The sequence below is a fragment of the Bos grunniens genome, chromosome 10 (genome assembly GCF_055505025.1).
Source record: "Bos grunniens cultivar Pamir isolate PY7600 chromosome 10, Bosgru_T2T1.0, whole genome shotgun sequence".
Classification (NCBI taxonomy): Eukaryota; Metazoa; Chordata; class Mammalia; order Artiodactyla; family Bovidae; genus Bos; species Bos grunniens.
This window is the reverse complement of record NC_141174.1, coordinates 18,675,426-18,702,236: the sequence shown is the minus strand read 5'-3', so window position 1 is coordinate 18,702,236 and position 26,811 is coordinate 18,675,426. Positions and strand designations below refer to the sequence as shown.

At 54.7% G+C, this 26,811-nt stretch overlaps 1 protein-coding gene across 10 annotated transcripts in view; it reads left to right on the top strand.

Annotated features, from left to right (window-relative positions):
- Positions 1 to 26,811, top strand: part of PAPLN (papilin, proteoglycan like sulfated glycoprotein) — a 46,987-nt gene that overhangs the window by 4,218 nt on the left and 15,958 nt on the right. For 3 of the 10 annotated variants that reach the window (XR_015134038.1, XM_086319819.1, XM_086319814.1), the window contains 14 exons: positions 8,102 to 8,169; positions 14,081 to 14,196; positions 15,094 to 15,154; positions 15,489 to 15,591; positions 17,503 to 17,633; positions 18,433 to 18,556; positions 19,002 to 19,082; positions 19,177 to 19,349; positions 19,457 to 19,580; positions 20,049 to 20,175; positions 20,541 to 20,606; positions 21,144 to 21,354; positions 21,833 to 22,015; positions 22,344 to 22,485. Coding sequence is in view for 9 of the 10 variants with exons in the window: in XM_086319814.1 (XP_086175940.1) it covers positions 8,102 to 8,169; positions 14,081 to 14,196; positions 15,094 to 15,154; positions 15,489 to 15,591; positions 17,503 to 17,633; positions 18,433 to 18,556; positions 19,002 to 19,082; positions 19,177 to 19,349; positions 19,457 to 19,580; positions 20,049 to 20,175; positions 20,541 to 20,606; positions 21,144 to 21,354; positions 21,833 to 22,015; positions 22,344 to 22,485 (1,710 nt within the window). In the remaining variant the exon portion in view is untranslated. Of the gene's footprint in view, positions 1 to 5,262; positions 5,286 to 6,160; positions 6,330 to 8,101; positions 8,170 to 12,948; positions 13,183 to 14,080; positions 14,197 to 15,093; positions 15,155 to 15,488; positions 15,592 to 17,502; positions 17,634 to 18,432; positions 18,557 to 19,001; positions 19,083 to 19,176; positions 19,350 to 19,456; positions 19,581 to 20,048; positions 20,176 to 20,540; positions 20,607 to 21,143; positions 21,355 to 21,832; positions 22,016 to 22,343; positions 22,486 to 26,811 lie in introns of those variants that run through there. The other 7 variants (XM_086319820.1, XM_086319821.1, XM_086319818.1 and 4 more) reach the window with 7 other exon arrangements.

Genomic DNA, 26,811 nt, shown 5'->3' with positions numbered 1-26,811 from the left:
AAAATCCTATTTGGCTTATAGGATCTCAGTTCCCTAACCAGAGATTGAACCCGGCCCACAGCAATGAAAGCCCAGAATCCTAACCACTAGGCCACCAGGGAACTCCTTTCATCTTTTCTTAAAAAAATATTTGTTTGTTTGGCTGTGCTGGGGGTTAGTTGCAGCAGTCGAACTCTTCGTTGCAGTATGTGGGATCTAGTTTTCTGCCCAGGAGTTGAACCCAAGCCCCCTGCAAGTCCCTTCAGTGGTATTTAAATTCAAAATTTATACTCAAAATGTTGTGCAACCATCACCACCATCCATCTCCAGGACTCTTCATCTTGCTAAACTGAAACTGTATCTGTTAGGCACTAACTCCGTATTCCTCCCCCACTCCTCCCCCCAGCCCCTGGTGACCACGATTCCACTTCCTGTCTCCATGAGTTGCCTTCTCTGTGTGCGTGCTCAGTCGCTTCAGTTGTGTCTGACTCTCTGTAACCCCCAAGGACTGTAGCCCGCCAAGCTCCTCTGTCCATTGGCTTCTCCAGGCAAGAATACTGGAATGGGTTGCCATGCCCGTCTCCAGGGAAATCTTCCCGACCCAGGGATGGAACCCGTGTGTCTTAAGTCTCCTGCTTTGGCAGGCTGCTGCTTTGCCACTAGCGCCACCTGGGAAGTTGCCTTCTCTGCAGCTGCTGCTGCTAAGTCGCTTCAGTCGTGTGCAGACTCTGTGCAACCCCATAGACGGCAGCCCATCAGGCTCCCCCGTCCCTGGGATTCTCCAGGCAAGAACACTGGAGTGGGTTGCCATTTCCTTCTCCAATGCATGAAAGTGAAAAGGGAAAGTGAAGTCGCTCAGTCGTGTCCGACTCAGCGACCCCATGGACTGCAGCCCACCAGGCTCCTCCATCCATGGGATTTTCCAGGCAAGAGTGCTGGAGTGGGGTGCCATTGCCTTCTCTGTGCCTTCTCTAGGTAACTCATAGAAGTGGAATCACATGATGTTTATCTTTTTGTTTCTGGCTTATTTCACTTAGCATCATATTCTCAAGCTTAATCCACGTGTATGTCTGTGTGCCTATTTTAATACATAAGTAACCACACTACCCCTTATCTTTAAATAGCATTATACTCTGAAAGAGGAGTCCAGGGTAACAGGTCTGAAATGTACTGGTTAGAGAAGCACAGCAAGAAGATAAAAGTTATTACTTTCCCTTCGATAAGTTGAGTGTTGGAAAGGCTGTTTCTGAATTGCAGGGCGCTGCTTCTCTGACTTTGGCACAAGGCACGGACATCACTCAGTTTCTGGGTGAGAATCATCCAAATACAGCAGCTGAAGCAGCAGAGGAGGTGAGAAGTGCCCTGGGAGAGAAGTGGAGAGTGACCAAGGGGAGAGGATTTCAGGAGTCTTAGCTGCTGGCCTCTGGGGGTCCCAATTCAGGACCCCTCCCTGGCAGCCCACAGGGACAGCAGGCACAGAGCAGGGAAGGCCCAGCCCACATCGGGACCACACCCAGAGAATGATACCCCTCGCCCTCTCTCTGCAACGACTAAGGCACCGAGGCCACCCTGCTCAGCCACGAGACACCAGCTGTGCTCCAGAGGCCGGGCCACCTATAAGAGGCTGGAGGGACCCTCCAGGCCTGTGCCCTGGGGCCTGGCCCCACACCGAAGCCCACATTGGCTTTTTAGGGGCCGGGGCCAGAGCCCCTCCCCCTCAGGAAGCAGACGGTGGGCGAGGGGGTCTCCTCACACCAGCTCCCTGCACTTCTCCAGAAGTTCAGGCAAGTGGCTTCTCTGGAGGTGACTGTAGCCCAGATTCTTGCAGTGTGTGTGTGTCCATGTGGAAGGAAGAGGATGAGATCTTGAGAACAGAGCAGCTGTGTGGGAGCCAGTCAGAACAAATTTTCTGGAAAACTTCTCTTCCTCCTTTTTGTTGCTCTCGGGTCTCTTCCACCCCGGGCAGTGTCCTGCCCACACCCCAGAGTCTTCACAAGGCCTCAACCTCCCCCTGGGTCCATGTCCCAGGACCTGGATTCAGGCTCCAGGGCACGGAAGGACGTCCCAGGAATTCAGCTCTTTGTCTCTGGATGGCCCTTGGGTTAGTGGAAGGGTCGGGGAACCAGTAATTCTGTCCCTGCTCTGAGGATACAACTCCCTTCCAAGGCCAGGCTGTGTATCAGCCCCTGTCAGCCACAGTAAGCGTTGTCCGTCTCACATCTCACTCCCACGGACCAGGGTGGGGTGGGCTTGGGGGGTGGAGTGGGTGCAGACTGGCACTTAAGGGTTTGAACATTCTCCTTCCCACCCCCCAACTTTGAATGACTCTAGCAAGGGAAATGGATACATGTGTTGGAGGGTAGGGAGAAGTCGAGACAGAAAAATCCTCAAATGTGAAGTGTTCTTTTCTCCTTTTGGATTCCGGGTGGGCTGTAGCATAGGTTGTGCTGTGTTTTGTTTTGGCTGTGATGGGTCTTCACTGCTGAGTGTGGGCTTTCTCTAGTCGTAGTGAGTAGGGCTACTCTAGTTGCAGCGCACAGGCTTCTCATTGTGGTGGCTTTTCTCATTGTGGCTTGTGGGCTCTAGAGGGCTCAGGCTTCAGGAGTTGTGGTGCACAGGCTTAGTTGCCCTGTGGCATCTGGGATCTTCCTGGACCAGGGATCAAACCCATGTTTCTTGCATTGGTAGTCAGATTTTTAACCACTGGACCACCAGGGAAGTCTGGTTGTGACTTTTATAGTGGAAATATTTGAATATTCAAGTTGTAAGATTTGTTTTATTGTAAGGTAACACACAAGGGTAGAAGGCAGTGCCCTACTAGAAGGTAGGGCTTCCCTTGTGGCTCAGCTGGTAAAGAATCCTCCCACAATGCGGGAGACCTGGGTTTGATCCCTGGGTTGGGAGAAGGGAAAGGCTACCCACTCCAGTATTCTGGCCTGGAGAATTCCATGGACTCTATAGTCCATGGGGTCCCAAAGAGTTGGACACGCTCACTTTCACTGGAAGGTGAACTCCCCAAGGGCTGGACAGTCTGTGTGTTGGCGCCCGTGGCTTGGGAGAGTTGACACTGCAACCCTATGTTTAGCGACACTGCCTCAGTAGCTTGAAAATAGCCATGGGGTGTTCACACCATGGAAACAGATCAAGGCTACAAAGCAGTGCTTTTTGTCCTCCAGGGAGCTGGTGGTTAAATGTTTATCAACACTAGATGTTCATTCTCCCCAGCTTCCAGCAGAGTAGGCACTCAGGCATTCAAGGAATGAGTAAATTAATAAACCACCACCCAAAAGAGCAGAAAGGAGAGAAGCATTGTTCTAAGTTCAGGTTAACCGAGCGCTGGTGCCACATTTGTTCTCTGGGCTAACCCAGCGCCTGAACTCCCATCTGGGGGACCTGCCAAGTCTTGTTTTCCAGGTTCTGGAAGTCGGGGTGCTGGCATGCTCCTGTTGGGGCTAGAGTCTGCAAGGACCATTCGGGGCTTTTTCTGGGGGCAACGAGGGTCTGTGTTGCCTAAAAGTGGCGGTGGCAGCAGTCAAGTGTCCAGTGGGATGTCCTAACCATGATCTGTGACCACTTCTGTGATTCCAACCCATTTCTGTGCTGATTCTCCAGCTTCTTGTCAAGTCTATGAGCTCCCAGTGTCTTTCCTCTGAAGAACTTTTTCCAGTTAGCTATGTCCTTTTCTGTGGTTTGTAATCAAGAGCCCTGTGTGTCAGGTCAGGTGAGATGCACAAGACATCTACTGGGAGAAATGCAGCAAAGATAAACAGAAAGGGACGGGGCAAAGAGAGCCTTCAGAGAGTGGTGTAGACCTGAGGTATGGCAGCAGGAGGTGGTCAGTCAACCGTGGTTCCTGCACCACTCTCTGAATGAGCACTACGGAGCCCTGGTGCAGGGTCCAAAGATGAAAAACACAGACCCCTGCCCTTGCAAAGTTCACAGCTTAGAGGGACGAGGAGAGACAGATATGTCACTGCAGTTGTTCACAGTGCTAAGGCCAACCCTGCATCATGGGAGTGCAGGTGGGTGGAAGGAAGGCTTCCTGGAGGAGGTGCATCCCAGGAGCTCTTGGGGTTTTGCCATCTCCCTCCTCTCCTGCTTGCGATCCCAACCCAGCCTCACAGAGAGGTCTGGCCATTCATTTCTGGGTTGTGTCCCTGGATCTGCAATCTACAAGAATGACCAAGATGTAGGGAATCCAGGATAGAGGTGGAGGGAGCAGGGGCAGAAGGAACACCCTCTTACTGAGCACCTGCTGCTGCTGCTAAGTCACTTCAGTCGTGTCCGACTCTGTGCGACCCCATAAACAGCAGCCCATCAGGCTCCCCCGTCCCTGGGATTCTCCAGGCAAGAACACTGGAGTGGGTTGCCATTTCCTTCTCCAATGCATGAAAGTGAAAAGGGAAAGTGAAGTCACTCAGTCGTGTCCGACTCTTAGCGACCCCATGGACTGCAGCCTACCAGGCTCCTCCGTCCATGGGATTTTCCAGGCAAGAGTACTGGAGTGGGGTGCCATTGCCTTCTCCGTACTGAGTACCTAGTAGCAGCTTTATAGAAGCCAGTTACTTCCCTTCTCTGCCACCCTCCACGTGAGGCTCAAGTGAGCAATTGAGACTTAAGGAGGTGACATGACTTGCCTGAGTTCACCCACAGTGAGAGGCAGACCTCCTTCTGCCACCCCAGGCTGCAACCCAGGGGATGACACAGGATCAGGGTGGGGGTGGGGGTGGTTACTAGGGGAGAGGCCTTACACTTTTTTTCTGGAATCTTCTTTCTAAACCACCACGTTTTTGTGCACACAGTTCTTTTTATTGAACGAGGACTGTGTGTGCTGGGCCCTGTGGTCACCAAGTCCCTCTGCGGTGGTAGAACATGAGGCTTAAAGGCAAGTACTTGCCCTAACCAGTAACAGCCAGAGCCCCGCTGGTGGGTCCAGGGACCTACCTCCCCAGCAAAGGGTCTCCTTTGCAGCTGAGGTGTGGGGTAAGAAACTTGGGCTTCTGAGAAGAAGGGATCAGAGAGGAAAACCAGAAACACATCAGGAAGGTGCTTTGACTGCCCACCCCCCACAGAAGAGAAGCAGCTGCCTCTCACTTTACAGGGACCTTTGACCAAGCTCAGAAAATTCCTGGCTGAGGCAGGCAGGGAGTGGGGCTTTTTGAATAAGAGAAACGATTTTTCCTTTTCTAGAGAGATTTGGGGGTAATCCCACTTCCTTTTCTCTGCCAAGCTTTGTGTAAGAATTCACACAAGTCCCCAGGGGGCCCCAGCGGCACAGCTGCTGCATCTCCTCTCTTCAGTGATAGGTAAGTAATGGGCCAAATTTAGCATGCTTATGTTTTACTAAGCATTTTGTCTGAGCATCCGTGATGGTCCAGGGAGATGAGTTGCCGGAGCTGCAGGTCTGAAGAGGGGGTAAGCTCCCCACTGGTGATTTTTCCCTGCTCCTCAGGAGGCCGGGGGGGAAATGACCAACAGCTGGGCTAGGAAAGGGGCTGCAGGCAGAAGAGGATGAGGGGAAAGGAGCCAACCTCGTGATCGCCTCACCTCCAGCGTGTCCCAGGATAAGGGCTAGTTTTCTGAGGATAGGTGATTTCCAGTTTCCGAGACAGAGATGGCAGACAAGACAGAGTGCCTTGGTTAAGAAAGACAACTAGGAAGGAAAATTAGCTCCTACCTTGATCCCAACTAGTGCTGTGAACACAGGTGACAGGGATGCATGCACGCTCTACCGTCAGGGACCTCAGAGATGACTTAGGAAGAGTCCGAGCCTGCAGGGTGTTAGAGAACTGCAGCAGACGGAGGTGGAGATTGCGGAAGCAGGGGGCCACCAGCTGCCTGAGGTGGTGTGGGGAAGCTTCTAGAGAGGATGATGTTAGGCGGATCTTGAGGGATGAGTAGGAGTTTGCCAGGTCAGAGGCAGTGGGAAATGGTGGCTGAGAGGTAGGAAGCAGCGGCTTGTGTGTGGAGAAACTGAGTCCTGCGGAAGCATAGAATTCAGGGGTAGAAGACAAGCAGGCAGCTGCACAGAGAGCTGTGTTGTTTAAGGTGGGTGCAGAGGAAGGATGGCACAGACCGGAAGACTTGGGTGCAGGGGAAATGGGACTGGTGCCAGCACCAAATATGAAGGGCAAACCAAGCCTTGGCACAGACCCAAAGGGGCGGAGACCCTGGGCATCGCAGGTCACCGGGGATGGACGACAGCAGAGCTGGATGAGGAGGAGATGGGCGGGGAGGAAGCCCAGCCTCCGCCGGCGTTCCAGGCAACCGGGCCGACCTCCCAACTGGGCGGGGCGGGCACCGACGGAGCGGTCCCGCGGGCCCTTCGCGCCCGAGGCTCCTGGAGACAGGTAGGAGGCGGAGGAACAGGACCCGAGGGCCCGGGGCGGCTCACCTCTGGGCTGCAGCAGGAATTTGCCCGCCCCGGCTCCCTGGGAGAGCAGTGTCGGAGGAAGTGGGGGTCCTGGGAGGAGACCTGCCTCCCGCTCTTCGCTGGAGCGGAGCCGGGTCACCGCTCCGCGCCGAGGGCCCGAGGGCCGGGATGGGGGAGGTCGCAAGCGAAAAGGAAACCTCGGAGCCTCAGAGGGCAGAGGGCCGGGCTGAAACAGACGCAACCCCGGGCGGCCCACGCCAACCCTCCCGCCTCCTCTGCCCTTCCCTCCGTCGAAAGCCGTTCCGGAGCACAGGGTCCCGGAGACCGCGCGCTCCTCTTCCTTGGTGCTGCCTAGGCTGTGGCCCTGGAGCGCCCGAGCCGAGTGCTGGCCCGGCTCCTCACGTCGGAAGCCGCCTCTCTCCGCCTCGGGGGCTGCAGCGGGCCGGTTCCCCCGCGGGGCGGGCGCAGGGGACATCCTCGCGTGGGGACCGGGAAGGGCGCGCGGGGACCCTAGACATCCGGCGCTCCCAGTAGCAACTTTTCTCCTTGAGACTGTTTTTTCTCCTGTCCTCCCTGCTGTCTCTCCTTTAGCTGCGTTCGTCCCCGCCCCGCGAAGGACTTCTATTTCAGAGAAGCAGCATCTCCGTCGTTAGCCCTAGCACGAGGCTCCCCAGGCACCCGGGCTTCCCCTCGTGCGCGCGGCTTTTCCACGAGGGGTCGCAAGCCCAGGCCGGGCCGCCACCCCTCACCCCGCCAGCCCCGGGGACCCCTGGTTTGCAGTGAAAATGATGCCTATGTGAATCACTCTTAATACTAAATTAACGCAGCATAGATGTGCCAGTTTATATTTGGCTGAACTTGGCTTAGTACGCTCTGTTTTATTCTTGTAAACTGAAGTCATTTTATGCTTAGGAAAAATTAAAGAGAACCATGGTGGAGTTACAGATTTTAAAACTTAAGCATACAAGTCAGTACTTGCTTAATCTTTTCTCCTGAAAGGGGCACATTGTGTATGTCATTCTCCAGCAGGGTGGCATGTACACACTTGCACACATACTGCGCACACGCACCAGACTGCACTCTCAGTGCATACTGCACTCGCACACGCCACACCACACAGGCATTTTGTACACACAAACAGGACACTGCACACATGCACACACTGCACTCACTTTACACACCCACACCCCCACGCACCGGCTTAGGGAGGCTGCTTGTGGAGCTTCTCCGGAGCAGAGAAATGCTGCCTTGGGTTTAAAGTAAGATACAATCAGCATTTTCAAAGTATTTACGTTTTTAAGTACCTGCAGAGACTTTTAAAAAACGTCTTTATTTACGAGTTTTAAAACAAGTGATGTAATGGCTTTTAAAAAAGGATCTCTTGGTGAATGAAAACAGTGAGTCTGATGGTTTTGAATCTGAACTCTCGACTTTTAACCAGTGTTTTTAATTGCTCTCCTTTCTTCCCTCTGAAACCCTGAAAGAAGTTACTCTTGAACTTTTAGAAGCCAGTTGTAGACGGGCCTGCCCTCCCTCACTGTATAGGAGCCTCCGCTGCGCCGCCTCCGCTCCGCGGCGTCCCCTCCAGTCCCTCTGCGGGTGTCCGGGTCACCTGTGGGCACCCTGCGGGGGAGGGATGGACCGCCACATCCGTGCTGGCCCGGGAGCCGGCGGGGAGCGCGGGGCTTAGATGGGTGGGGCGGCGCCTCGTCCCTGCCCCGCCCGCTCCAATCCCCGCCTCTCCCGCAGGCCAGGCCGAGATGCGGCTGCTGCTGCTGCTGCTGCCCCTGCTGCTGCCCCCCGCGCCTGGGTCCTCGGTGAGTGCGACCCTTCCTCCCGCTCCCCCCCGACCCCCGCCCAGGGTCGCCGCGGGTCGGAGCCCCCGACGGCTGGAGCCAGTGGCTGCGGCGCCATCCCCAAGAGAAAGCCACTGTCTGGATGGTGGGGCGGGAAGAGGCGAACCCTCTCAGCCTTCAAAGACGGGTGGGACCTTGCAACCTCTGGTGCCCAGAACTTCCTGTCTGGCTTTGGGGCACAGTTCGCAGAATTGGCAATTTCCCAGCAGCCCCACCCCTCCTTCAGAAGGTTCTGGGCGCGCTGCTAATGCTGCGGAGGTCGGGAGGGATGGTCTATCACTGGAAGGAAGAGGGGTCCCTACTGGCACCAGCCAAGGAGCAGGGCCAAATGGCCATCCTACCAGATGTCTGCCACCTGCCTATTGACCAAACTCTGCTGCCTCTCAATGGGGGCTATTCGGACCTAGAGGTTTGGGCTGCCAGGCCCATCCTCCACTGCCCCTGGGGTTAGCATCTAGAGCGGGGCTGTCCAATAGAACCGTCTGAGATGATGGAAATGCTCTGCATCTGTGCTGTCCAGTAAGATAGCCACTGGGTTCATGTGGTTACTGAGCACATGACATGTGGTCAGTACAACTGAGGAACTGAATCTTATTTGATTTTTAAAATTATTTTTAACTGGGCTGAGTCTTTGTTGTTGCTGCTGCTGCTGCTAAGTCGCTTCAGTCGTGTCCAACTCTGTGCGACCCCATAGACGGCAGCCCACCAGGCTCCGCCGTCCCTGGGATTCTCCAGGCAAGAACACTGGAGTGGGTTGCCATTTCCTTCTCCAATGCATGAAAGTGAAAAGTGAAAGTGAAGTTGCTCAGTCGTGTCTGACTCTTTGCGACCCCATGGACTGCAGCCTACCAGGCTCCTCCGTCCATGGGATTTTCCAGGCAAGAGTACTGGAGTGGGGTGCCATTGCCTTCTCCGAGGAACTGAATCTTATTTGATTTTTAAAATTATTTTTAACTGGGCTGAGTCTTTGTTGCTACGTGCATGCTACTCTCTACTTGCCATGCATGAGCTTCTCATTGCGGTGTCTTTCATTGCTGAGCACGGGCTCCAGGGCGCACAGGCTTCAGTAGCTGTGGCACTCGGGCTCAGCTGCGGCATGTGGAATCTTCCCAGATCAGGGATTGAGACAGTGTCCCCTGCATTGGGCAGGCAGATCCTTAACCACTGGACCACCAGGGAAGCCCTTATTTGATTTTAATGAACATGAATTTAAACAGCCTCATGTGGTTAGTGGCTACCATATTAGTGAAAATTCAGAGAGTGGATACAGGAAGGCAACTGGTGATCACAGTAACTGTTTCATTACCAGGGGCCTGAGGGACAAGGCTTCCTGGAGAACCTACCTGGGTTCCAAGGAGGTACAGGGAATCTTCTAGATCACAGGCCCCACCTTGGGGGAGGGGACTGTGTGCCAAGCGGGGCGTGTTCCTGGAGCTGCTCCTGCCCAGCAGGATGGAGGGCACAGATTCCATCCACCCCTGGAGAGGGCTCCACTGGGGAGGCTCACAGCCCTGCCTCCTGAGCCCCGCAGGAGGGCCCCTGAGAACGGACCCACACTGTTCACTGCTTTGGGAGAGGGGCAGGGTGATGCTGTCTCTGTGGAAATGTGAGTGAAACCTGAGAAGTCCTCCTCCAGCCAGCGGGAAGGCCGGGGTGGGAGTCAGCAGGGGGGAGCGGGTTTAGCATGGGCCTCAGTCAGAGCACAGAGTGGGCTAGAGCCCCCTTCCTCACGTTCTCTCCACCACCTTCCGGTGTCCCCAGCTCACCTCTGCTACCCCATGGCCCTTGCCTCCTCAGTGCCACACCCTGAGGGCCTTGCCACAGGCGGCACTGAGGTCGCAGCTCAGGTTGGGGGGGGGCGTGGTGACAGTCAGGACACTGAGATGAAACTCAGAGCCACCACCTAGCAGCTGTGTGTCGCTAAGCAGATCATCAGATCTTAGATCCCTTTAAATTGGAGAGTAATGACGCCCACACACAGGTTCCATGCAGGGAAATGAGGGATCTGAAGTAACCTGGGGTCTGTTAGGCGCTTTCTCCCTTAGAAACACCTGGGTACGTGGGGCTGGGACCTCCCCTTATCCACTCCACTGTCTGGAGGAGGGTGTGGCCCAGGCTGGTTCTGCTGCTGCTGCCAACTCGATTCAGTCGTGTCCGACTCTGTGCGACCCCAAAGACGACAGCCCATCAGGCTCAACCTTCCCTGGGATTCTCCAGGCAAGAACACTGGAGTGGGTTGCCATTTCCTTCTCCAATGTATGAAAGTGAAAAGTGAAAGTGAAGTCGCTCAGTCTTTGACTTAGCGACCCCATGGACTGCAGCCTACCAGGCTCCTCCGTCCATGGGATTTTCCAGGCAAGAGTACTGGAGTGGGGTGCCATTGCCTTCTCCGGCAGGCTGGTTCTAGCTGAGTGCAATACCCTCCTCCATGGCCCAGGCAGGTTATAGCTGGGGGTGGGACTGCCCCATGGCCCAGGCTGGTTCTGGCTGGGTGCAATACCTACTCCCCCATAGCCCAGCCTGGTCGTAACTGGGGCTGGGACCCCCCCATAGCCCAGGCTGGTTGTAGCTGGGGGTGAGACCCACCCCCACTCCATAGCCCAGACTGGTTGTAACTGGGGGCAGGACTCCCCCTCCATGACCCAGGCTGATTCTAGCTGTGGCGGGACCCCCTCCCCACCATCCCCAACCTTTCACAGGATCATTCTCAGTGCTGACAGGGGTCAGCTTGAGCAGAATGAATAGTCGATTAAGGAGGAATAACGCATCACACCTCTCACTGCCCCCTGCCCCATGTTGGTCAGGGGAGGTTTCACAAGGGGTCTTCCAGTCTCCTTGCTTCTGCTCTGTTCCCACTCCCACCCCAGCACGTTGGGCAGGTGATCCCAGGGGAACAGTGCGACAGGAAAGGGGGCTTCCTGAGTTGCCCAGGTAGGGGTTGGAGGAGGAGCTGGTGGGGTGCGGAGGGCGGCAGGAGGCAGGTGAGGACAGGCCCAGGTGAGGGTGGACCAGCCCAGCTCATTCTGGCTTCACACCATCATGCCGCTTGTGGTTTGGGTAATTACAGAGAAATGAGATGCGTCTGTGCTGCTCCTGGCTGAACGTGCTGAATACTCCCCACTCCAGTATTCTTGCCTGGAGAATCCCATGGACAGGGGAGCCTGGTGGGCTACAGTCTATGGGATCGCACTGAGTCAGACAGGACTGAGCGACCAACACTTTCACTTTTCACAGTGATGAGTCTGGGGGGAGGTGCTTATCATCCCTGGAAAGTCACCCTCTACCCCCAACACTCAATACCTTCCCCTTTAAAATAGGAGCTGATCAAGTAAATTTCAGTTTAAATTTCATGGAACACTTGTATGTCCTGGTTTTTAGAAGCTCGGAGATCTGGCCCACTTAGAAATGAAGGGTAAATGATTTGAAGAGTGAAAGCTCAGACTTTGATCTAGTTGGCCCTTCCTTCTTGGTTTTGTATGTGGTTCAGCAAACGTGTGTGAGTTGTTCTGATTCAGGGTTCATGGTTTTGTTATAAACCAAGGATAACTAGATGTTTGCCACCGGGGCGCTAGAAGAGCGCTGGGCGTAATCTGCGCATGCGCAAACCTCCATCCTCACCCGAGATCCTGGGTGGTGGCAGGAGGCTCACTACGTGAGGAACAGTTTGCTTTTCCGCATGAGAACTTGAGTTCTTCTAGGGAAAATGGCAGGGATTTTTTCCTCTAGAGATTATTATGTTGTGACGCCCTAAGATAAAGTCCCCTTCAAACAAACAGGACATACTTCCAATCCACATTTTGCCTCCCAGCAAGAAAGCAAGTCTAACACCCGTCCAACTCCTCAAGCCTCATCCAGTGTCCCCCTTGGTTCCCCAGGTGAGGTTGGTGGGAACCTGGTACAAGAGCAGAGGCCTGGAGTGAAGCCAAGCTGCTGTTGTGTCCACTTGTTCCTGTGGCTCCCTCTCTTTCTGCACCTCTTTTCCATGCACCAGGATGGTCAGGTTGTTCTGTGGAGTAAATGAGAGAATATGGGGGTAGCATGTGGACTTCTGAAGTCAGCTGCAGGGTTCCAGATCCTTCTGGTGGGAACCTGTATCCATTAGGATTATTTTCCTGTTAGAGTCCCAAATGACAGTCCTTCAACAAAAAAAGACCTGATTCCTCTCTCTCATAGACATGCATGGTCAGAAACCTAGGGATGTTCTGTCTCACCAAGGGCTCCAGGATTCTTGTACCTTTGCTTCAGTGTTCAAAACTTCTGTTCCTAAATTACCACAGAGTTTCAAAGGCTGCTCCAATTCCAGCCATCACATCTGATTTCCAACCAGCAGGAAGGCGTATAGGAGGACTAAGAAAAAGGACAAATGAACACGCAAGCTATCCCTTAAGGAGATTACAGGCACTCTGTTTTATTAGGCTTTACTGTGCTTTGCAGCTAGTGCATTTTTTTTTTAAACAAACTGAAGGTTTGTAGTAATGCTGTGTTGAGAAAGTCTATCAATGTCATTTTTCCAATAGCATTTGCTCACTTTGTCACATTTTTGAAACTCTCAAAATATTTAAACTTTTAAATCATTATTATGTTTGTTATGGGGATGTTTGATTAATGATCTCTGATGCTACCACTGTGAAAAGATTACAACTTGCTGAAAGTTTGGGTGATGGCTATCATTTGTTTAGCAATAAAGTACTTTTTAATTGAGGTACATACATTATTTTTAATGCTATTGCACACTTAACAGATTCTAGTATAGTACAAAGAACTTTCACATGTACTGGGAAATCCCCAAAGCTGTGTGATCTGCTTTATCACAATATTTGCTCTATTTTGGTGGAACCAAGCCTACAATATCTCTGAAATATGCCTGTACTGGAGACTGCTAGGAAAGAAAATCTCGCTCAGTCGTGTCTGACTCTTTGTGACCCCATGGACTGTTTATGCAATGCATGGAATTCTCCAGGCCAGAATACTGGAGTGAGTAGCCTTTCCCTTCTCCAAGGGATCTTCCCAACCCAGGGATTGAACCCAGGTCTCCCGCATTGGGGGTAGATTCTTTACTAGCTGAGCCACAAGGAAGGCTGCCACCCAGCACCTTTCACGTACATCTCACTGACAAGAATTTAGTGACATAGCTGTGGCTGGCTGCGGGAAACCTGGGAAACGAACTTGGGTGGGAGGGCAGCCAGCTATCCAGCTAGGAGTCAAGGGTTCTCTTAGTGGGAGAAGGGGAGGATAGACACTGGGGGACTCCTGGGGGCCCCTGCCACAGCTTGGCAGGAAGGAATCACCACCCCATCCTAACACGCACACATGCACATGATTAGATTAAGTTCTGACTAGGCCAGAGCTACAAAAACATGGCGCTTCAGGTGGACGGCATTCCCCGCACACCTGGAGCCCATCCTACCTGATGACATGCCGTTCCTCCTGCGCTTTTATGTCTTCCTCCTGGGAGGGCATGCTTTGCTGCTCCGGGGGTTCCATTCAAGAGTATGCTAGACATCCTGGTTCTCAGACCAAACTCTGCCCAGCCAGGGGACGTCATGGTCAGACACGATCAGGGAAGAGCTCTCTGCCCGCAGCTTGCCTGCTGTACTGGGCACATAGGGGCTGCTGGTGGAGGCGGCATTGACGGATGGGGAGGCTGGGTTGGCTCCCAGCTCCTTATGGTGAAAGCTGGCTTATTCCACAAATGAGGATGTTGGGGTGCCTGGGGGAGGTGCAGTCCTGAAGGCTCAGCTCTAGGAGACACCGTCTCAGCCTCCTTGCAGGGGAGGGCAATGCTCCAAGGCTGGGGGTGTCAGGGCAGCCCTGAGCACTCCTGTGGGGGCTCCAAGCGCTGACTCCCACTGCTGAGCGTGTCCTCCTCCAGGCTCCCCAGGTGAGGCGGCAGAGTGACACCTGGGGCTCCTGGGGTAACTGGAGCCCCTGCAGCCGGACCTGTGGAGGGGGCGTCAGCTTCCGGGAGCGTCCTTGCTACACCCAGAGGTAGGAAGGCGGGGATGGGCCAGCTTGTTAAGAGAGAGCAGGCGCGGGGGAGCGGCTGGGTGTCCTGGGCCAGTGCCAGGGCCACAAGGGCAAAACCTACCACACGACAGATTTGTTCTGGGAGCAGCATCAGTGGAGAACTTGAAATTGAGTCATTTCCGCATACTGACACTCTGATTGCAACGACAGCCTTATTTCAGGGAGCTGGTGCCATTCCTGCTTCATCCACCCCTGAGTCCCTAGCTTCTCCAGCAGTGCCGGCAGGTGTAATGAATTCTTGTTGAATTAACGAATAATCCTCAAAAATTCCTAATGTGTGCAGTTTCTCTGCCGTCAGCCCCTTCTTCAAGTATAGATGTTTCTCACTCTAAGTGACTTATTAAGCTGCTGCTGCGTGCCCTGCACTCTGACGAGTACCATAGGGCGCAAAAGAAGGGGTGGTGATGCTCTGCCTATCGGGGGTTTAACGGTTCCTGAAAACTTTGCCTGAAGAGGCAGAGAGAAGATACTATTCTAAGTGTCTTACCCACATTTACTCCTCTTAAATGGCAGAATAACTTTACCAAGTGGGTATATATTGCATCTCCAAGGACAGAATTTGAGTCTTCTCTGGGAATATGCTTTAAGAGGTAGAGTGGCCCCTAGTTAGCCAAGCTCTAGGCTAGTTAGCCTTCTGGGTGGGGCTTCTCCCAGGTCTGAACACAGGGCTCACTATACCTGCCTAAGGGGATTTGGGAGCCCCCTCCTCTCCTGCCACCCCTCTGGCCCAGCAGTGCTCACCGGGTAGCTCCACCGCAGCTGGGGGTCGGGGTGGGGGGGCCCTGTGGGAGAGACCCATGAGGGGGCGAGGTGCTGGGTCCTGGGGGTTTGGCCCTTTCCAGTGCTCTCACCCTGCAGGAGAGATGGGGGCTCCAGCTGCGTGGGTCCCACCCGGAGCCACCGCTCTTGCCGCACGGAGGTAAGGTACAGCCCCTGGGGGTGGAGGACAGCTCCCCGGACCCCCTCCGTAGCTGACATACTGGCCTTGGGAAGCCCCCCACCCCCGCACGTGGGTGCATGGCAGTCACTTCCTCACCCCGCCGCCTGAAAGGATACCTTCACCTCCTTACCCCAAGCCCCCTGGAGGGGGGCACACGGGAGCCCTGGGCGGGGCAGGTGGGAGGGCAACCCCGCCTCCCCGAAGCTGCAGCAGGGGTTGGGGGAACAGGGCCCGGCCTCCCCGGGGTCCAGCGGGACGGTGGACCCCAATGGTGGACCCACAAGCCCCCTCCCTTGCCCCCTCCTCTCCACAGAGCTGTCCCGATGGCTCCCGCGACTTCAGGGCGGAGCAGTGCGCGGAGTTTGACAGCCACGAGTTCCAGGGGCGGCGCTACAAGTGGCTGCCCTACTACGGGGGTAAGTGCGCCGTCCTTCGGGCGCCCCTGCTGCCCCACCCTGCGTTGTCCTACGCTGGGCCCCTTCTTTGGGGAATCTCTTTGCTACATTGACTTTGCGTTTCGCAATTCTCACTACCATATTATGGTGCTCAATCTTTCAGTCCTGTCCCATTCTTTGCGGCCCCATGGACTGCTCTGCCCATGGAACTTTTCGAGGCAAGAATACTGGAGTGGGCTGCTATTTCCTCCTATTCCAGGGAATCTTCCCGACCCAGGGATCCAACCGATCTCTCTTGCGTCTTCTGCATGGCAGGCAGATTCTTTACTGCCGAGCCACCTGGGAAGCCCTCACCATATTCTAGACGCGTTTTCAAATACATTTAAAAAAAACCTCCAGTACTCCCAGCAGGGCACAACGGTGGTGACCATTTTGAGGTTTTTCCATCCTTCCCCCTGGGTATTCAGTGTTTCAGGCCAAGCCTTGGCCGGTTCTGGGCAGTTTTGAGCCTTCTTTTGTTTGGCCTGCTCCCTGAAGCCTTCCTCACTGGCAGGAGTCTCCGGGTGGGCTGAGGGGGTGGGGGTGGGGTGGGGTTGAGACCTGTGCCCAAATTTGGGCAAACTGCAGGCTGGGCTGCCTGGGGGCTTGGTGTGGCAAGAGCTCATTTGCTCAGAATCTCTGGGGCTGGAGGCCATGCTCTGGGTAACTGAGGAGGGTGTAGGTCATTAATTTTTAGAGTGATACAGTTCAAGAAAAAACAAAAGTCACTAACATGGTGTAATTAAAACATTTTCAATGAGTCAGATATGCTGTAGGCTAATCCTTCCCAGTATGAGTTTTCACTGCTCACTGTAGATGACTCCTGGAAACTCTGGCACTCTGGATTCCAAATCAGTGAACATTTTGTGTCTTGTGTGTGCTGTGGGCTGGGGGAGGGGTCTTGGCTAGAGGTGGAGGCCCCAGTGGGGTAGTTTGCATTCATTGCTCCTCCTGGATCCTAAGGTGAGGGTATGTTGAAGATAATTTGCTAAGAACCGACTCATTGGAAAAAACTGATGCTGGGAAAGAGTGAGGGCAGGAGAAGGGGGCGACAGAGGACGAAATGTTGGATGGCATCACCAACTCAGTGGACATGAGTTTGGGCAAACTCCAGGAGATGGTGAAGGACTGGGAAGCCTGGAGTGTTGCAGTCCATGGCATCACAAGCCTGGAGTGTTGCAGTCTGTGGCATGGCAGAGTTGGACACAACTTAGCAACTGAACAACAGCAAAATATTACAGAAAAACTAGAGGAAAGTTTAAAAAGGGTTGCCGAGGGATGCCTTCTTTGTGGTGGAGGTGATTACAATCCTGTTAGCACTCCTGGGTATTCAAACAGATAAATATAAAAACTGAAACAAGAAAATTAACCCACCTTTTTCATAGGATTGCTGCTAGCCTTTCTTTCTAGCTCCTTTCACATTACTTTCTCTCTCTGTTTATGTATTTGTGATTGTTACATGGTATCACTTTGCATTCTATTATAAACATCTCCCCGCATTACTGGTTGGTCTTCATAATCACAGTTCTTAATAGCACAGTCCACAGGTGTAATAATCTAGTTATAGTAATTAAAGAGTAGCTGACAGTCAGAATATTATAAATAGTAATGCTGAGATAGACCTCTTCAAGTGTCTAGCTTTTTCCTAATTCTAGGATTTTTCCTCGACTTAATTCCCAGAGATGTATCCACTTCATGGAGAAGATCCTTTCCCTCTGTGACGGTGGTGGGATTTTGAGCCACTGGGGGTGTGATGGCGTAGGGCTTCCTCTCCCTGTGTGTGTGTGCACACACGTGTGTGCCTGTTTCCGGCCCCTGCCCACAATTCGCTGTTGCTCGCACAGGCCTTCAACCTCACTTAGCATCTCAACTTGCCCCTCTTGCTTACCGCAGCCCCCAACAAATGTGAGCTGAACTGCATCCCCAAGGGGGAGAGCTTTTACTACAAGCACAAGGAGGCCGTTGTAGACGGGACACCCTGTGAACCTGGCAGACGGGACATCTGTGTGGATGGCAGCTGCAGGGTGAGTTGTCCCCGCCACCCCCACCAGCAGGTTTGGGGCTCATTACAGGATGTCCACCTGCCCCCCACCAGAGGCTCTCCTGACCATGATGCCTTCTCAAGACTAGCTTCTAAGGTGCCTTGCATCTCCGATGTCCTGTGGCCCTCTTACCTTTGCCCTTTGAAAACTCAACAATAAGAGGAAGCTTCTGGGTGGCAAGTTAGTAAAAGTAAAAGTGACTTAAGGGGGAAAAAAAGCCATTGAGGGAAGGGCTGGCTGGCTGCAGGGGCCTGGCTGATGCTCTGGAAAATCTCTCCTCGCTTGGCTTTCTTCTCCTCTGGGTCCGCTGAGGGTTGGCGAGTTCTTCTGGTGAGCTGTGAAGATGGCCCGGTGGCCCCAGGCTTCCGTTGTCACAGCCTGGCCGCTCCCTGGGGCAGGGGCGCTGTTCCCAGAAGTGCCAGCAACGCGGGGTTGCCTCTGGCTTGCCCTCACCTGGGGCTCCCCCGAACGCCTTGAGCAAAGCGCACAGCCTGCTGACCGGCCCGACACTACTGCCCGGAAGCCATGTCCACACGCTGTGGGAGAGAGGTGGCTTCCGAAGGAAAACGAGGTGCTGTTGCCGGAGAAGGGGACGCGGGCGCCGTGCAGGCAGGAGAGGTGGATGATCAGCTACCGGCCAGGTTCAAGGCTAACTCGGCGCCCCTGGCCAGCGAATGGTTACTGCACCTCCTGGGACTGGCCGGGCAGCCAGGGTTCCAGTCCGGGTGTGACCGTGACCCCCCCTGGGTCTCTCGCATCTCCTCTCACCTCCGCCTGGCAGGTCGTTGGCTGTGACCACCACCTGGACTCGTTGAAGGAGGAGGACAAGTGTCTGCGGTGCGGGGGTGACGGCACGACCTGCTACCCTGTCACGGGCGTCTTTGAGGCCAATGACCTCAGCAGAGGTGCGATCCTTGTGGGGTCTGCAGACAGTTCAGACCGGGATCTGTCGCATGCCCCTTCCTGGCATCTTGCTCGCTGGCACAACACCGAGATGGTGTGATCTGGTGCTCAGGTCGTGAAGACCTCAGGGTGGAGGCCAAACCCTTGCCCAGGAGCCTGTGGGCTCATGCTAGGATCTCCACCCACTTATCCAGTGATGCCTGGGCATGTCCTCCCCTTCCCCCCATCATCCCCATCTGTCCCCTCCATTCCCCTCCCCTCCCATCAGTTTGGGTGCTGGACCCGTCCATCCTCTGTGCAGGCATTTCCTCCTTCAGAAACACTTTCCCAAGCCCCCGGCCCTGCTGTGTCCCACTTGGCGACCCCACCTGTGGGGCCAGGCACTGGGCAGCCTCAGGGCCAACTCCTCCTTGTGGCTGGTGGTCCCAGAATGTGTCTTCCCTTCAGGCTACAACCAGATCCTCATCGTCCCCATGGGGGCCACCAGCATCCGCATCGAGGAAGCGGCAGCCAGCAGGAATTTCCTGGGTGAGGACAGTTTTGGGGTCCGAGGCGGGGCTGTCGCCGTGGCAGGGAGGTGGGTGCTGCCTTGGCAGCTGACTGGGGTGCTCCCCCGGTGCAGCGGTGAAGAGCATCCATGGCGAATACTACCTCAATGGACACTGGACCATCGAGGGTGCCCGCGCCCTGCCCGTGGCCAGCACCCTCCTGCACTATGAGCGGGGAGCTGAAGGGGACCTGGCGCCCGAGCGGCTCCACGCCCGCGGCCCCACCTCGGAGCCCCTGGTCATTGAGGTGAGTGGGGGGTGAGCATTTGGCCCCCAAGAGGCTGGCAGGAGGGCTTCGGGGTGAGCAGGGGTGGCCCCCTGGCATCCAGCCTCAATGGGGACCCTCCTGCACAGCTCATCAGCCAGGAGCCCAACCCAGGCGTGCACTTCGAGTACCACCTGCCCTTGGGTGCCCCGCAGCCCGGCTTCAGCTGGAGCCACGGCTCGTGGGGCGACTGCAGCGCTGAATGTGGTGGAGGTGAGGGCAGTGGCCTGGGTCGGGGGTGGTGCGTGGCTGTGTGCAGGGCTCAGCTCTCTTCTGCAGGCGCTCCAGCCATGGGAGGGAGGTGGACAAGTAGATGCAACATCTGCATGTCACGGGGGGCCCCCTTGGGGAAACCCAGGAGTGGGGGGACTCGACAAAGGGCCCCTACCTTAGCTAAGCGAACCAGAGGGCTTCCTGGAGGCAGTGGCATTTCCTAGGACATGGTATTCCTTTGGTGGTGGAGGGTGGGCCTGGAGCCAGTGACCAGGTGTCAGAGAGGGGCTCCGTCACCCACAGAGAAAGCTCTCTGAGCTCAGACGTGGTGATGGCCACCTACCCAGGGAGGTCACTGAGCCTCGAACAAGGTGACACTCAGGATGTGTCTAGAAGGGAGCCTGGCCCAGAGAATGCATTGGGTGAATGTGGACTGACCAGCTGCCTGCTGTGGCTGGGCCTCTGCAGGTCAGCAGACTCGCCGGGTGTTCTGCACCATGGATAATGAGGTCTACCCTGAGCACCTGTGCCAGCCCCAGTCACGGCCAGCTGACCGCCGCCCCTGCAGCCTGCAGCCCTGCCCACACACCAAGCGGTGAGGCCCTGCCCGCCCCTCTGCCCAGGCAGGGCCCAAGCTCTTCGGTGGGAGGGGGGTGGAGGCCCTGAGCTGTTTTAGGTGTTGGGAAAAGCAGGAGGCTGGGGGGCTCCTGATAGCTGCAACTGGGTGGGGAGGAGGCAGTGGGGGGCCTGAGTGTGAGACCCTGAGTGGTTCTGTCCACCCTTGTGAGCCCACACAGTGCCCAGAATGTCCAGGCTAATGGCGGGGGGGTGGACGGTGGTGTGGGTACCAGAGGCCCCATTGGTGTGAGCTGGCAGGAAATTGGCGGATGCCAAGGAGTGGACCAGGGCTTGGGCCCAGGGGCCTGAGGGCATTGGCGATGCCTTTGTTTGTGCACCAAGGACCTCTTACCTGCACCGGCCCAGAGCGTGGCACCTTGCTGGGGCCCAGCGTGTGTGCAGGAGCAGGTAATCCTCGGGCCGCCGGCTCCCTGCAGGGCTGTGCCGTCTTCCACCCGGTGGCCTTGGTGGCAGGCAGCTGGTCTCTTGGGATGGTGGTAGGCTTGGCTTTGCATATGCGGTGGGGATGGTCCTATCGTCCAGGTCCTGGGGCCCAGGGCCGGGAAGGGCCGCTGCACATATGGGTGAGCATGTCCCCTCAGGGAGATGCCCCCCTCCACTAAGGTCAGATCTGGAGGGAGTGGAGTCTGGCTGGGGTGATGGTGACCTGGTGAGAAGGAGAAAGGGGTCCATGTGAGGACAGGAGCCCTGGGAGGGAGGCAGCCAGGCTCCGTGTTTATAGGGACCCGGGCACAGTGGTGGGAATGGTGAGCAGGGCTGGACCTAGGCCTTTGGGCAGGGTTCTCTGCCCCTCACCTGGACAGCCCGATGCTCGGAGGATGGGCTGGGGAGGGGGGTCCCCACTCCGCTCCTGGGTGCCGCCCCCCTGGGCCTGGACCTCAGACCCAGCTGCAGGGCCCACCTCAGTGCGCTCCTGCTTCCCACCAGCTGGAAGACGGGGCCCTGGACGCTCTGCTCGGCCTCCTGTGGGGGCGGCTCCCAGTCCCGCTCCGTCTACTGTGTCTTGTCTGATGGGGCCAGTGCCCAGGAGGCTGCTGAGGATGCTGAGTGCGAGGGTCTGCCTGAGAAGCCCCCGGGCACACGGGCCTGCAACCTGCAGCACTGCGCAGGCTGGAGCGTGGAGCCCTGGAGCGAGGTGAGCCCGGCCCCTCTGGGACGGGGTGGTGGGCCTGGGTGGCCGCCGGCAACTCTGAAAGACTTGTCATCCTCAGGGGAAGTGGCTCCTGGGAGAGAAGGGACCTGCCAGGTGGTCCCGGAGGCTGTGGTCAAGGCTGGGGCTAGGAGCAGGGGCTTGGATCCCTGCTCCAGCGCTGTTCCTCCTTTTCGAGGGTCCAGGGCGGGTGGGAAAGGAGCCGGGCATGTTGTTTGGGGGCGAGGGAGGGGCTGGGGCTGCTGGTCACTGCTTCTGGCCAGTTATGTGTATAGCAGTTGCAAATAAAGGAAAACACACTTCAGCCCGGTGTCCGCCACCGTTGTTCAGGCTGTGTGACCTCAGGAGGGTGACTCGGCCTCTCTGGGCCTGGGGCCACGGAGCGCTGTCTGCCCTCCATGCCAGGCTGGTGGGCCCCCAGCTGGGCGAGGACCAGCTCTCGCTGACAGCCCGGTCCTCACAGTGCTCTGTCAGCTGTGGTGCGGGGGTCCGGAGGCGGAGTGTCACCTGCCGGGGTGACGAGGGCTCTCTGCTCCACGCCACGGCCTGCTCCTCGGAGGACCGTCCGCCTCTCACTGAGCCCTGTGTGCATGGCGACTGTCCCCCCCTCAGTGACCAGGCCTGGCACGTGGGCGCCTGGGGTCTAGTGAGTACTGCCCCTCCCCTCCCCTCCCCCCCTCCCCCCTCTCCCCTCTCCCACTGTTGAGTCCTGATCCCTGGGCATCATCCCCTCTTCCTTCCCCCTCCCTCCCTCTTCCTTCCCCCTCCCTCCCTCTTCCTTCCCCCTCCCCCCTCTTCCTTCCCCCTCCCCTCCTCCCCTCCTCCCCTTCACCACTGTCTAGTCCTGGACCCTGGGTCTGACTATAGGACTCAGGCATCTCCCCTTCCCCCTGCCTTATGGGCACCCCCCAGCCTTAGGGTCTCTCCCCCCATGCGGTGTGTTCTCTCTCTCACTCCCTTCCTGGGGTCCTCAGTGCTCCAAGAGCTGCAGCTCGGGCACTCGGAGGCGCCAGGTGGTCTGTGCCCTTGGGCCCCCTGGCCGCTGTGGGAGCCTGCAGCCATCCAAGCCCCCGGCCGTGGAGGCCTGCAACACGCAGCCCTGCGATCTCCCTCCAGGTAAGCACGGGGAGGGGCAGCTGGAGCCTGGCCCAGCCTCTAGCCCTGCCGGCAGCCTGGCCAGCACCTCCTGCCCCTGCGCCTGTGCCCTCAGCCCCCTGGACCATCCTCCTCTCAGGTCTCCGTGTGTGAGGCCTTTGCCGTCCGCAAAGGCCAGTTCTTGGCAGCCTCACCGGGCAGCCGTGTGGCCCCCTGGGAGGCAGCACCTCTCCGTCACCCCCAGAGCTCTCTGTGACTGCTGGCACACTTGGGCGCTGCAATGGTTGTGCGTGGCTTGTTAGGCCTACTAGCTACAAGCTGCTTGAGGGCCAGGCCCGCTTCCTTCTTCCTGTTACGTCGTTCATTTCCTCAGTCGTGTCTGACTCTTTGTGACCCTGTGGACTGCAGCACACCAGTCTTCCCTGTCTTTCACCATCTCCCGGAGCTTGCTCAAACTCATCTCCATTGAGTCAGTGATGCCATCCAACCACCTTGCCCTCTGTCGTCCCCTTCTCCTCCTGCCTTCAATCTTTCCCAGCATCAGGGTCTTTTCTAACGAGTCAGCTCTTCCCATCAGGTGGCCAAAGTATTGGAGCTTCAGTCTCAGCATCAGTTCCTCTAATGAGTATTCAGGACTGATTTCTTTTAGGACTGACCGGTTTAATCTCCTTGCAGTCCAAGGGACTTTCAAGAGTCTTCTCCAGCACCACAGTTCAAAAGCATCAATTCTTCAGCACTCAGCCTTCTTTATGGTCCAACTCTCATATCTGTACATGACTACTGGAAAAACCATAGCTTTGACTATACAGACTTTTGTCGGCAAAGGGATGTCTTTGCTTTTTAATATGCTGTCTAGGTTGGTCATAACTTTTCTTCCAAGGAGCAAGTGTCTTTTAATTTCATGGGTGTAGTCACTGTCCACAGTGCTTTTGGAGCCCAAGAAAATAAAGTCTGTCACAATTTCCATTGTTTCCACATCTATTTACCATGAAGTGAAGGGACTGGATGCCATGATCTTCGTTTTTTGAATGTTAAAGTTTAAGCCATTTTTTACTCTCCTCTTTTACCTTTATCAAGAGGCTCTTTAGTTCCTCTTTGCTTTCAGCTATTAGGGTGGTGTCATCTGCATATCTGAGGTTATTGATATTTCTCCCGGCAATCTTGATTCCAGATTGTGCTTCATCCAGCCCGGCATTTAGCCTGATGCACTCTGCATGTAAGTTAAACAGCCTTGATGTGCTCCTTTCCCAATTTTGAGCTAGTCTGTTGTTCCATGTCTGGTTCTAACTGTTGCTTCTTGACCTGTGTACAAGTTTCTCAGGAGTGAGGGAAGGTGGCCTGATATTCCCATCTCTTGAAGAATTTTCCACAGTTTGTTGTGATCCACACAGTCAGAAGCTTTAGCATAGTCAATGAAGCAGAAGTAGATGTTTTTCTGGAATCCTCTTGCTTTCTCTGTGATCTAGCAGATGTTGGCATTTTAATCTAGGTTCCTCTGTCTTTTCTAAATCCACCTTGTACATCTGGAAGTTCTTGGTTCACATACTGTTGAAGCCTAGCTTGGATTTTGAGTGTTACCTTGCTAGCATGTGAAATGAGTGCAATTGTGCAGTAATTTGAACATTGTTTGGCATTGCTTTTCTTTGGGATTGGAATGAAAACTGACCTTTTCCAGTTCTGTGACCACTGCTGAGTTTTCCAAATTTGCTGGCATATTGAGTGCAGCACTTTCACAGCATCATCTTTTAGGATTTGAAAGAGCTCAACTAGAATTGCATCACCTCCACTAGCTTTGTTCATAGTGATGCTTTCTAAGGCCCACTTGACTTCACATTCTGGCTCTAGGTGAGTGACCACACCATCATGGTTATCTGGGTCATGAAGATCTTTTTGTTTGTATAGTTCTTTGTATTCTTGCCACCTCTTCTTAATATCTTCTGCTTCTGTTAGGTTCATACCATTTCTGTCCTTTATTGAGCCCATCTTTGCATGAAATGTTCCCTTGGTATCTCTAATTTTCTTGAAGAGATCTCTAGTCTTTCCCATTCTATTGTTTTTCTCCATTTCTTTGCATTGATCACTGAGGAAGTCTTTCTTATCTCTCCTTGCTATTCTTTGAAACTATTCTTGCTGTTCTTTCTTCCTGTTTATACCCCCACAGAACCTAGCTGGCACGTGGCTGGTCCTCAGTAAATGTTTGTTGAAGGGCTGAATGCAGAGAAGGAGACAGTCTCCTTCACATTGCCTCTGCCTTCCTGACCCCCTTCGCCCCCCATCCTCACTGGGAAAGAAGGTGTCCCCATCGTGAGGAGCTGTAGGACAAGGGGCACACAGGCCATCAGGTTATTTGGTTTGAGGAAGTGTTATTGGGGGAAGGTGTGGGCTGGGGCTGTGCAGGGGTGGCTGGGGGAGTGGCCTTCTGAGACTGCAAAGAGGTGTATTTGGCCCTGACGTGCCAATGACGGGGAAATGGTAGGATGCCAGTGGAGGCACGTGGCAAGGTGGCCAAGAACCAGTGGCCCAGAGTCAACGGCTAACTAATGGAGGGGTTCAAATCTCCCCTCTATTGCTGACCAGGCGTGTGACCCTAGGCAAGGGTCTCTCCTTTCTGATCCTCCGCTGGCCCAGCTGTGCAGTGGGGTTAAGGAGACTGACTTTCCAGGCTTGTGGTGATCTCTTGGCATAGCGGTCGCACACACAATACTCCATAAATGAAGTTCTTGTTCAGTCACGGACTACCGTTTGCAACTTCATGGACTGCAGCGTGCCAGCCTTCCCTGTCCTTCATCATCTCCCATAGTTTGCTCAAACTCATGTCCATTGAGTTGGTGAAGTTATCCAACCATCTCGTCCTCTGTTATCCCCTTCTCCTCCTGCTCTCAGTCTTTCCCAGCATCAGGGTCTTTTCCAATGAGTCGGCTCTTTGCATCAGGTGGCCAAAGTATTCAGCCTCAGCATCAATCATTCCAATGAATATTCAGGGTTGGTTTCCTTTGGGATTAACTAGTTGATCTCCTTGCAGTCCAAGGGACTCTCAAGAGTCTTCTTCGACACCACAGTTGAAAAGCGTCAATTCTTGGGCGCTCAGCTTCCTTTATGGTCCCGCTCTCACATCCGTATGGAGTGTGGGTAGCAGTCGTGGTGAGGCCCTGTGGGGCCTGGGCTGGGCTCCTGGGCCTGGCCTTCGGGCTGCACGTGCAGGAGGTTCCTCAGCCCTTACAAGTCCAGCTCCCTCGAGCCACTCGGTGTCCCGGGACCCTGGACACCTTCCCGGGAGAGGTGGCCCGAAGCCTGCCCCAAAGAGGCATTCACTCGGAAAGGAAGGAAATGGAAGGAGAGCTTCAGGCCAGGGTGAGTTGTGAAAGAAAGAAACCTGCATTGCTATTTTCATAATTATAGAAATAATGTGTGTTGGTTGTGGAACGTTTGGAGAAATTAGAAACATAGTATATATAGAGAAACTTAAATTGGCCTTGATCCCAGTGGTTACTGGATAAATCTTTAGTGTGTTTCCTTGTAATGTATCTGTGATTTCTGTATCTGCTTCCCCCCCCAACCCCAGTGACATTTGGTGTATGAACATTTTCATCCTGTGATTTCTAGGGGCTCCACAGAAGTCCACTTGTGGGTGAGAATTTAGAATTTGTGTGGTTCCTACTGTTTTGGATACTTCAGTGCTATAGTGCTTACTGGCAAGTGCCCTGGAGGAGGGGCTGAGTGTCCAAAGAGGGCTCCCCTTGAGGGGTGGGTGTCTGAGAGCCGACACGCTGGACAGTTCTGCTTCCCCCTTTCTAGAACAGCACACGCCAGTAGAAATAAACAAGCCCACATGTCATTAAAAATTTTCTAAGAGCCACATTTTAGAAAGTAAAAAGAAGTGAATCTGCGTTTATAATATGTTTTATTTAACCCAATAAAATATTTTTAGCCTGGAATCAATATAAAAATTGTAGGATATTTTATATTCTTTTTTTCACAAGATTTTTTTTTTTTTAATCTTCGAAGTCCACTGTATAGTTTACACTTACAGCACATCTCAGTTCAGACGCTGGAATCCCACTGGTGTAGTCGGTCTCAATTTAGAGGTCATGAGATATCCAGTTGAAAAAGCAGACTCACCTACCCAACTTGTCCCAGACATACTGAAGCATCTTCTGATAAATGAATTAAGTGTCAGTGTTTAAACTGTAAATTTAATTCTGATTCAACAAAATTTGAAATTCAGTTTCTCGGTCACTCTGGCCCCATCTCCAGCGCTCAGTAACTGTGAGACCAGTCAGGAGCCAGGACTGGCACTGGCCCAGGGTGGGGTGGGGGGTTGTGACAGGTCTTTTCAGGGGGGTGCTC